An 11,012-nucleotide genomic window follows, 5' to 3' on the forward strand; every position below is an offset into this window, starting at 1 on the left:
TCCCCGGGGCAGTGGGACTGCCTGCTCCCCCGGCCAGCCCCTTCCTCAGGGTCTCCCCCACCCCGAGCAAGCCTAGAAAGCTCAGGGCCTCCCACAGCCGGACAGACACGGCGCTCGGTAGCGCTACGACCCCTCGCAGAGCCCGGCCGAGCGCCCGGCTCCGGCCCGGACAGCGAGCTCCCCCTCATCAGCCCACCCCGCCCGCCGCTGTGAGGCGGCCGGCCCTCAGCCGGGCCTTTTATACCCGCCCCGCCCGGCTCGCGCCCGCGTCACGTGGTCCCCGCCCCCGCCCCTCGCGTCATCGCCGCGTGCGGCAGCATGGCGGCCGCGGCCGCAGGGGTGGCGCCGGTCCGCGCCCGGTGAGTGCGGGCCCAAGGCCGACCCGCCCCTCCATAACCCCCGGGACGCGCCCGGCCACGCCATCCCCACCGCTTCGTGTCCGGTCCCTCCATAACACCCCCCCCCCGGTACGTGCCCGGCCCCTCCGTACTCCCTCCCCGGTATGTGCCGGGGCCTGCCGTCCCCCCAGCTACGTGCCTGGCCCCGGCATCCCCCCCGGTGCGTGTCCGGACCCCCATAACCCCCCCAGTGCGTGCCCCGACCCTCCGTAACCTCCCCCCGGTGCGTGTCTGGACCCTCCGTAACCCCCGCGGTGCGTGCCCGGACCCTCCGTACCCCCCGGTACATGCCCGGCCCCGGCAGCCCCCCCACTTCCAGGCAGGCAGACCCCCCTCTCCCCCGTCCCCCCGGGCTGTGTTCACACGGGTGCTGTGTTTCCGCAGGTTTCTCGCCTCCAAGGAGCAGTTCCATGCCTACCTGCGGGCCGGGGGCCAGCCCGGCGGCCAGGCGGGCAACAGGGGTGAGGAAGAGGAGGAGGAGGTCAAGGAGAAGAAGGAGGAGGTCGGCAGCTGCCAGAGCGAGCCCCCCGCCAAACGGGTGAGGTTGGAGGACCTCGGTCAGGATGGGGAAAGCCAAGAGGATGCTGGAGCAGAGAAGGAGCCTGCGGAGCGGAAGCGGGCCCGGGGGCAGAACAAGAACAGGCCGTGTATGAAACCCAACCACTACGAGCAGAGCAGGCTGTGCCCGTCGGTATCGCAGGTAGGGTGTGGGGGCCCTGCTCTGCGCTGCTCTGGAACGGGAAATTTGGGACCCTGGTGGGCCCTTCCCGCTCGAGGGCTGCATTTATTTTGAAGTCTGGGAAAGCATATTGAAGATGGAGCCGGCACCAGAGCAAATTCCCAGCAGGGTGGGCATAGGCGGGGGCTGTGCTGGCAAAACTGCCTCCGTTGGCTGGCTGGGAGAGGGTGAAGTGGGATTTGCTGAGCGGAACAAGTAAAGTCTCAGCTTCCCTGAAGCAGTAGTGCTAAAATGTCCCCTCAAGTGAGTACGTCGCTGCCCTTCTGTGGCACGTTCCAGCGGTCAGCTTCCTGGGAGTGTTTCATGGGGTGCCTGATGTCACCCAGGGAGCGATGGGTGCTCGGAGCAGTTCTGGCCCCTCTCTGGGCCGGGGCAGACCCAGGCTCACCTTGCTTGTGCTGGAAGGTACAGGCATGCCCAGGCCAGCAAGCAGAGGCCAGAGGTTTTAACCTTGTCTTTATTGTTTTAAGGGGTGTGCAGAGAAGTGCTACTTTGGCCCGCGGTGCCGCTTCCTTCACGATATCGGCGAGTACATGGCCGCAAAGCCAGCTGACCTGGGCCGCAGCTGCGTGCTCTTTGAAACCTTCGGCAAGTGCATTTACGGCGTCACCTGCCGCTTTGCCCAGGCCCACCTCGGGGACGGCTACCAGAACATCGTCAACACGGACCTGGCCAAGCAGTGGGAAGGGAAGTCGCTGGTGAGGAACAACCTTTCCAAGGACCTCCAGCACCAGCTGCGCAAGAGGAAGTTTAGCTTCAAGAAGGCTGACGAGTACCTCCGTGCTCTGGCCAAGCCCCACGGCGATGGTGGGAAGGGAGGCAAAGCCACGGGGCGCTCTAAAGAGGAGCAAGAGGTGTCCAACTGCACAACACCCCAGGAGGGTCTGGGAGACAGCCCCGAATGTCCTGTCCTACCTGAGCAGGGAGAAGATCCCAAAACAGACGCCTTGCAGAGTCCCGGCCTCACAAGTGGTGAGGAGGCTTCCTCCATCAAAACAGTGGGCCCGGTGACAGACGAAGACATTATAAAGCTGCGGTCATGTGAGAAGAAGAAGGTGAGAGTTTGGTCGAGGGCTGCCGTCTCTTGTGTACCTGTCAAGTGATTAAGATTGTGCTTGGGAAGACAGAAGAGACCTCTGAGCTGGGTGAGAGGCAGGCAGAGAACAGAGCTGCCTGGGGACCGTGTTACTGTCATGAGGGGAAGGATGCAGGAAGGTGAGCTCTCGGGGCTGTGGTGTTGTCCTTAGAGGGGTGAGAACCAAGAAAAGCTGCAGTCCCTTGCACGTGAAGGAGGGTAGGGGCTGAGCTCTCAGGGAGGGTGGGAATGATCTGCAAAGAAAGCCAAGGCTGGGGCTGGTTGGTTTGTGTGTACTGCACAGTGCTCTCCTGGGGTGAGAACATTGCCTCCTTCCTCTCCTCGTCACTTCCGTCCTTCCTCATCACCTCCATCCTTACATCCATTAGCCAATCTATCTACCCTCTATATCTGTAACTGCTTTGAGTTTTCTCCAAGCTGAGCACTGAAAACAAATTGAGCGGTTCAAGTTTCTGGTTCTTTTATCCAAGCGATAACATTCTCAGGGAATAGTTGAGGTTCTCAAAAAAAACTGGTCATTTCCTGGGTTTCCCACTGAGTTTTTCCCAAAGCAAGTGATAAAATTGCTAACTGGAATATCTTCCTGTTTAACCACTGCTGGTTCAGCTCTGCTAACGTGCTCCTCCATCCTTGTTTTTTTCCAGCTGGAAATCCAAGGCAAGCTCTACTTGGCTCCACTGACCACGGTAGGTAGATAATTCTGTCCTTTTGTCAAGATTTGCCATTGCCACATTTGGAACAGAGTGCGATCTCCTGACAAACCATCTCTCTGCTGTCTCTTTCAGTGTGGTAACCTCCCTTTCCGAAGGATATGCAAACGCTTCGGGGCAGATGTCACCTGTGGGGAGATGGCTGTGTGCACAAACCTGCTTCAGGGCCAGTCCTCTGAGTGGGCTCTCCTCAAACGGCATCATACTGAAGATATTTTTGGGGTGCAGGTGAGGTCTATCATCTTGATAACCAGGCAAATGATGACTCACTTCTGAAGAGAAAAGCTGCTTTTGAACTCATGCAAACTGTCCCTCTTTGGTAGCTGGAGGGAGCGTTTCCAGACACAATGACCAAATGTGCCGAGCTCCTGAACCAGACAATTGAAGTGGACTTTGTAGACATCAATGTTGGGTGTCCCATTGACCTGGTCTACAAGAAGGTAAGAAGATGTTCTGCAGCATGTTTTGCTTTCTTCAATAGATGCTTGTCTTTTGCCTCGTCGCCTGCTACATGATCTGCTCCTGCTGGTCTGATCCAGAGCTCCCAGTTCATTTATGGGCAATAGACTTTAGGCAGAAGGCGAATGAGCTGTTCAGAGAGTAGGGAATGGTTAGCTGTTTCTGCCTGGCAGCAAGCAGAAGTTGGGAGGGGAAAGGGCTGTGGGTTTTTTTTTGTTGAAGAGTCCCCTTTCTCCAAGTCTTGAGATGCTCCAAGCCTTACCTGCATTCCCTGAGTAGAAGGCTGCTGTTGAGCAGCTCCAAGGAGGCTCTTCACTATTCAGGGAAGCAGAAAGTCTTGACTGTGCCATTTTTTGTCCACCAGGGAGGAGGCTGTGCTCTGATGACTCGATCCAACAAGTTTGAACAGATTGTCCGAGGGATGAACTCGGTGAGTCAGAGCACCTGCTGGCAGCCAGAGATGAGCTGATGGAGCCGACTCCTGCCTCAGCCTGGCCTCACTCTCCCATTTCTGCAGGTGCTGGATGTCCCGCTGACTGTGAAGATACGGACGGGGGTGCAAGAAAAGATTAATGTGGCTCATAAAATAATCCCCAAGATCCGGGAGTGGGGAGCGTCCATGGTCACGGTACAGGGATACTTGCTGTGGCGTGAGATTCTTGGCTGGTGTCTGGGGAACTCTGCTTGCATGTCAGCCTAGAGCACGATGTGGGGGTGACCTTACCCTTCCCCACAGCTGAGTAGCTCTTTCAAATGCCTTTGACCAGCTGCGTACTACCTTTTAGTGTGTTCTGGTAACAACAGAAAAATTCAGAGCATTTTTCAGAGCAGAGAGCATTTTTCTAGGTGCTCCTGAGCCTTGTATCCATTACGAAGGGAGATGGTTCCTGCAGTGCTCTGGAACAGAAGTTTCAGCCAAATAAACCTCATTACAGCAGGGTGGGGAAAAGGATAGGACCATCTCATTTGCGTGAGGATGAGTAGTTCCTGCCCACAGTGAATATTCCCTTTCATTGCGAACAGTCACTTCTTGCTCCGGCTTGCAAATAGCCAAAACATTACTCAGAAAGCATCCAGCCCTTTCTCAGCTCTGCTAACCACTTCCACAGCCCGGTCTGTTAGCAACTGGCTGCGCTGTAGATCCAGAGGGATCCTTTATCCCAGGCTGGTATCGTTGCCTTTGCTGAAGCACCTTCCTCCAGCGCTCACGTTCTGCCCTGCCTCCTCCGGGGCATTTGGTGAGGTCTCACTGTGACTTTCTTCCCCAGCTTCATGGCCGATCCAGGGAACAGCGGTACACGAGGGGTGCTGACTGGGACTACATAGCAGAATGTGCTAAAATAGCAAGCCCCATGCCTCTTTTTGGTAGGTGTTTCTGTTGTTTGGTCACGTGGACTGAAAGTGCCACATGTTTGATTTGAAATATCTTTTAAAAAGAAAAAAACCCAGGCTCCCAAGAACATTTAGCTGGGGGGAAAGGTTGGAGTATCCCTACTGCTGCTGCTGATACGATGGAGTGAGTTACCAGATCTGCCTGTGTGCTTGGGGCCAGGCGTGACGAGCACAGAGCGGAGTAGGAGGGGAAAGGACAGGCAGGACACAAAACACTTCGTTTTTAGCAGGTGCTTTCGGGCACCGTGACAGACAGTCCCAGCTAAACCTTCAGGGTAGGAGTTGGGGGTGGAGAATAAGAGAGGAGAAGGCTCTCCTTTTCCTTGTAAGGGGAACATTAATCAAAAGCATCCCTGGAAGTCTGTAAACATGAGCCCCAGAGCCTCTTTGGACAATCTGGCTCTCGGACCCTGTGTCCATTTTGAATTTTATCCCATGCCTGGATTATCTCATTTTGACTTGCCCTCGTGTATCACTTTGACCTCTGGCTTCTCCCTTCCTTCTGGACAGGAAATGGTGATATTTTGTCTTACGAAGATGCTAATCGAGCCATGCAGATGGGCGTTTCGGGAATTATGATTGCAAGGCAAGTGCCTGTGTTTCCTCTTCGTTTCTGAGCTCTGTTGGTGCAGGAGTAAAAAATGAATTAAAAAAATACCTAAACAAACCCAAAACATGAGAATTTTCCTCTTGGTGAAACTACTCTTTAAAAATTGGTAAAATCAGTTTGCATCTGGGAACTTACAGCAGCTTCCTGTTGAAATTGAAAAAAAAAAAATGAAAGCAGCATTAGCTGGCAAGTAAGTGCTGGAAGGACTCCAAATAAGTCTCTTAGATTAGTTGGCATCTTCAGAAGCATCAGTCATGGGAATAACAATGCACGTTTTTTTTTGGCTGCAGAGGGGCACTCATCAAACCGTGGCTTTTCACTGAAATCAAGGAACAGAGACACTGGGATATCTCCTCCAGCGAGAGATTTGATATCCTCAAAGACTTCACCAACTATGGCCTTGAGCACTGGGGGTCAGATACTCAGGGAGTGGAGAAGACCAGGAAGTTCCTGCTGGAATGGCTCTCATTCCTGTGCAGGTAATTCTCCCCAGCTGAGAGGATCTTTAACGCACTGAGCCTCTACCAGTTGAACAACAGCACACAGTGCCATTACATTTCATTACAGGTATATTCCAGTTGGCTTACTAGAACATCTACCTCAGAAAATTAACGAGCGGCCGCCTTACTACATGGGGAGAGACTATCTGGAGACGCTGATGGCGAGCCAAAACGTGGACGATTGGATTAAAATAAGGTAATAAAGCATTGAATTTCATTTAAATTGCTAGGAAGGGAGGTTGCAGAGCCCCACAAAACCACTGTGCCTGCATGTATCCTCCAAAGAGGTGGTGGTGACTCTTTCCCCTCGGTTTAAGAGGTTGTAAGAAAGCAGCGAGGGTTAACCAGTTCTTTACATTGAGGTTTTAACTGAGTTTGGAGTTGCCATAGGAAGCTCTCTCAATCCCTGTATCTGCTTCAGCAGGTCATCCAGTACCCGCTGCAAATCTAGAATAGCTGGCCTCTCTCGTGACATGCTGTTCATCCCAGGACAGTTGTAGGAACCAACAGAGGAGAGTGCAACGATGGGACGTCTGAGGCTTTCAGCATCGGACCCCTCCGTGCTCTGCCCCGACAGTCCCACCCTGCCAGGCCCATACCGATGCCAAGCAGGAAGGCCATCCCCATCCCCAAGTCAGGAGAGCTGAGCATTTTCCCCATTTTTCATGATCGGATTTCTGAGTTCATGCAACAAAGTCCAGGAAACTGTTTTTCCCCACAACTATGAGTCCTGAGGCACTGGCTTGAAATGACTTTGCAAGCTCAAAGACAGCTAAAATGAGAGCTGGAGCAGCCAGCTGCTATTTCCCATCTCATGGAAACAGAGATTAGCAAAAATAGCGCATGGCTACAGCCTTCTCTGGTTTTGCTAATCCTCAACCATTTTGTTAGTACTGTGAACAGCTGCCTAAAACCACGTTAAAAGTACATCAAGTTTTGATCAGAATTTTTAAATGCCGTTTTTCAAGCGGAACTTGCCTCCATTAGGCTGCACAAAGCTTTGTAACCTGTAGTCTTTACAGTGCCATGTAATAGACATTTATAGCCATAAGAACTCAAAATTTTAAAGCAATTTAGGTTTATTCATAAAAGCTCATTTTAAGGAGATGCTAACCAGAAGCAGGGTTCTCTGAGCACACTCTATTTCTGCTTTTGTGCTGTAGATTCAGGCTCTTGCTCTGCAATTCTATGCCCTGCTGGGATACTCTCTCTGACATGTCTTATGGAAAGTTTTAGCGATGCTGTATTGAACCAGCATCCAGGAAATAAGTTAAGCCGCCTTGACTATAAAGAAAATTACTCTGCACTGAAAATACAACGTGTGTTCCAAAGTGTGAAATAGTTGAAGTCTTAAGCTAGGATAAATCTGATTGCAATAGAACTGGCTTACATCATTTTAGGATCTGACCTTAATACTTTTTGGCACTAACAGGGTTTTGGCTCTGCACCAGCACAGCGAGAGGTGGGGAGGAGCTTTTCAGATGCCTGTGTTGATTACAGGCACGTCATTGCCAGCGGTGAGGCTGGTATTCAGGTCACCAAACTTAGGAACCCATTTTGGCATCAACTCTTGGTGACTCCCCAGCAAGAAGGGCATTGCCCTTATCTGGAGGCTGCATCCCTCCAGTACTGTGGTTCAGGGTTAAAGCTCAGCACCAGAGGTGGTTTTGTGCAGCAGCCCTAAATTTTCGGGAGGGTGAAGGCTTATTTGACACAGCTGACTGCAGTCACCATCGCTATAGAGCCACAAGGCCATGCAACAGCTGGGTAACAGTGGCTCTGTTGTACTGAACACAAACCTCTTTTTTTTGTTGTTTTGTTCTTGGTTTTGTTCTATTCTTTCTTCCAGTGAGCTGCTTCTGGGACCTGTACCTACCAGCTTCACCTTCCTGCCTAAACACAAGGCAAATTCCTACAGATAGGGCTGATGAGGCCCTTTCCCATGGCATCGAGTCAAGAGGAGGCATTAGGATGGTGTGTGTTGAGGAGCGGGGTTGCTCAGCTGCACTCTAAAATGAAATAAAAGTTTTATGTTTTTAGAAGCGCGGTTGCCTTCGCGCCCCCGGCATCGGTCCCTGCCACGAGTTACGCGGCAGACGGCCTTGCACAATCTGGCGGCCAGAGGTGCCTCGCGAACAGAGGGCAATCTCTTTCATTAACAGGATACAGGCCGGGAGAGAGCTTTGGCCTCCGGTTCACGGCACTTGTCCCGACTCCCCCAGGCCACACACCGCTCCCACAGCGGGAGCGAGAGGCCTGCGTTCCTACCAAGGGTGTCCTTGGGAGCGCCAAATCCTCCGAGTACGAGGAGGGGATGCGCTAAGCCCATCCCTGCGGAGCACAAACAGCCCCAGCATCTCATCATCGGACGTTGTGCAGAATCCAGGCCTTTTCTGGGAGCACGCGGCGGCGGGTACCGTCTCCTCCCGGGTGTCACGCACCCAGGGCAAGCGCGGCCCCCTCGGAGGGGGATCCAGAGCTGCTGCTTTTCCGACCGGGCGACTAAAATCCCTGACAGCACTACTTGAGCGAGGGCTGGGGGAAAGCACGCCACCGAGTGACACCGCGTGGCCTTCCTTCGCGCCCTCAGAGTCCTTTCTCCTATTTCTGCGTCACTCCAGCCAACGCCGCGAACAGAAGCACGGCCAATAGTCACAAATGCGTTTGCCATCTGCCACACGGAGGCCGCGGCTTGGTCCCCTCTCGGCTCGGCCGAATCAACCTGTTCTTTTTCCCCTGCCGGAAAAATACTGTTGAAAGCCAAGAGTACTTGCACCCACAGCCCCCCTGTAGGCCCCGGGGGCACCCCAGCCTCCCTTAACCCTTTCCCTCCCCAGGAGGAGCTGGGGAGGCTCCTGGGGGTGGGGCGGAACACGGGGAGCCCCCGCATTCCTTCCTGGGAGATGCCAAAGAGTCCTTAGCAGCCAACAGCCAGAAGGGACCATGGCGCGGCCACCACGGCAGCTCCCCACCGCGTGGGCCCTGGGCCCCCCCGGCGCCCCAGCGTTTTCAGGCTTTTGTGCTCCCCGAAACCTTCTACCCTCGAGGGTAGGGGACCGGCCCCAAGCCCGCAGCCCAGGGACGCTCTCGGGGGCAAGAGCGGAGCTCACCGCCGGCCATCGCTCCTCTCTCTCTCTCTTAGGCTCAGCCAACCTGGGCCATCTGCCCGGGCAGGAGCAGCCCTTCCCCGCAGCCTGGGCACCCCTGCCAGGGGGGGCACCCCAGGCCCCCCCAGGCACCACCAGCAGGTATGGCACCCCAGGCCGCTCTGGCACCTTCGGCATCCCCGTCACACCCGTCCCCCCGGCCCTTTTCGCCTGGGTGACGCGTGCCCACTCAAGGCGATCTGCAGAGCGCTTCCCCAAGAGCTGGGGCCACCTCTCCCGTTTCACCTCCCAGAAGGGAGGCTCCTCCCCGACGTGCAACCCCGTCCCACCGGCACAGCAGCTCACCCCCGTGAGGATCCCCCCGCACGCCAGCTCCCCACGCGCCTGGCGCACAGCTGGGGGACGTCGGCCGTGGGGGACGGCTCGGCGGGTGCCCCTGGAGAGCCCCCCCCGGCCCAGCACGGCTCCCTCTCACCCACGCAGGTCTGCAGAGGGCATCCGTGCGGCTGCCTCTTCGACCCCCGGGTCCTACCACATCCAGTGGACGGTCACCAACCTGCCTCCACCGGCCAGCGCCACGCTCGGCCAAGGCGCCGCTTCTCTGCCGGGGGCTGCCCTGTGGGGGCCCTGGGGCTGCGGGGCCCCCCTGGCCTGGGCAGCCCCGGGGACCCCCCAGGGCCAGCCCCAATACCTTGCCCCCTACGAATATCAGGCAAGAGCGGTGGCCCCAGCCCCTACGGGGCTGCCGATGTCCATCCCCGCCTACCAGCACATCGAGGGGCAGTTGCTGAAGATCGACACCCCCGGCACGGCCACCGCTGCGGGGGCACCCCCGGGCAGCGACGTCCTCCCCGGCCCCTCCGCTGCCCCCCCCCAGCCAAGCCCTGGGGGACACTGCAGGCGACCTCGAAGTGTCTGAGGAGATGCTTCTGCAGGAGGCCCTCAGACTCTTCGGGTGCTCCCTGGACGCGCTGGGGGACAGCCAGGGTGGCCCCAGCAGCAGCCCCGTGCCCGGCCACCCCGGTGGCACCAGCGGAGAGGGGACAGGGGTGGCCCCAGCCTGCCCAGTGCTGCCGACATCCATCCCCGGCTACCAGCACGTCGAGGGGCAGTGGGAGATCAACACCTCCGGCACGGCCACCCCTGCGGGGGCACCCCCGGGCAGCAACATCCCCCCCGGCCCCTCCACTGCCCCCCACACCCAAGCCCTGGGGGACACTGCAGGTGACCTTGCCGTGTCCGAGGAGATGCTTCTTGAGGAGGCCCTCAGACTCTTTGGGTGCTCCCTGGACACGGTGGGGGCCAGCCAGGGTGGTCCCAGCAGCAGCCCCGTGCCTGGCGACCCTGGGGACACCAGTGGAGAGGGGTGGCCCCAGCCCCCTACAGCGCTGCCGACATCCATCCCCGGCTACGAGGACATCGAGGGGCAGTCGGAGAAGATCAACACCTCCGGCACGGCCACCCCTGCAGGGGCACCTCTGGGGAGCGACATCCCACCGGGCAGCAATGTCCCCTCCGCCAGCGATGTCCCCTCGGGCAGCGACGTCCCCCCCAGCCCCTGCGCTGCCCCTCACACCCAAGCCCTGGGGGACATTGCAGGTGACCTTGCAGTGCCTGACGCGGTGCTTCTTGAGGAGGCCCTCAGGCTCCTTGGGTGCTCCCTGGACACGGGGGGGGGCCAGCCAGGATGGTCCCAGCAGCAGCCCCGTGGTGCCTGGGGACACCGGTGGCACCGGCGCAGCCACCCCCGACTGGGACTTCAGCCCCTCGTCGCTGCCGGAGGAGCTGCTCACGCTTGGCTCCTGCATCCCCGAGCTCAGCGACACCACGCTGAGCCTGGAAATATTCCAGAGCGTCGGGATGGAGCCCCAGGAGCCACGGCAGGATGCGGGGATGGACCTGCCACCATCCCCGTCTGCCGTGGCGGACGCGCCGAGGAAGAGGCAGGCGCAGAGCTCCTCGCCAATGCCACCCAGCAAGCGCAGGGCTCTCGCAGACAAC

General features: G+C 57.2%; 1 protein-coding gene across 1 annotated transcript; it reads left to right on the plus strand.

Annotated features, from left to right (window-relative positions):
* The first annotated feature begins 290 nt into the window (after positions 1-290).
* On the plus strand, positions 291-7,943 carry DUS3L (dihydrouridine synthase 3 like). Its single transcript, XM_030033339.2, has 13 exons — positions 291-359; positions 783-1,098; positions 1,608-2,192; positions 2,878-2,919; positions 3,019-3,171; positions 3,267-3,383; positions 3,767-3,832; positions 3,920-4,030; positions 4,671-4,767; positions 5,305-5,380; positions 5,695-5,883; positions 5,972-6,100; positions 7,754-7,943. Exons 1-13 carry the CDS (start codon positions 319-321, stop codon positions 7,824-7,826), a joined length of 1,995 nt encoding a protein of 664 aa, XP_029889199.1. The 5' UTR covers positions 291-318; the 3' UTR covers positions 7,827-7,943.
* Positions 7,944-11,012: the final 3,069 nt, after the last annotated feature.

Source organism: Aquila chrysaetos, chromosome 12, assembly GCF_900496995.4.
Source record: "Aquila chrysaetos chrysaetos chromosome 12, bAquChr1.4, whole genome shotgun sequence".
In the NCBI taxonomy this organism is placed as follows: Eukaryota; Metazoa; Chordata; class Aves; order Accipitriformes; family Accipitridae; genus Aquila; species Aquila chrysaetos.

Bases quoted from the DNA above. Each gene is read 5' to 3' on its own strand.
- DUS3L (XM_030033339.2), top strand. From the start codon at position 319: ATGGCGGCCGCGGCCGCAGGGGTGGCGCCGGTCCGCGCCCG. The intron at 2,193-2,877 runs GTGAGAGTTTGG...GTTTTTTTCCAG, and splicing joins GGTCATGTGAGAAGAAGAAG to CTGGAAATCCAAGGCAAGCT. The intron at 4,031-4,670 runs GTACAGGGATAC...TTTCTTCCCCAG, and splicing joins GGGGAGCGTCCATGGTCACG to CTTCATGGCCGATCCAGGGA.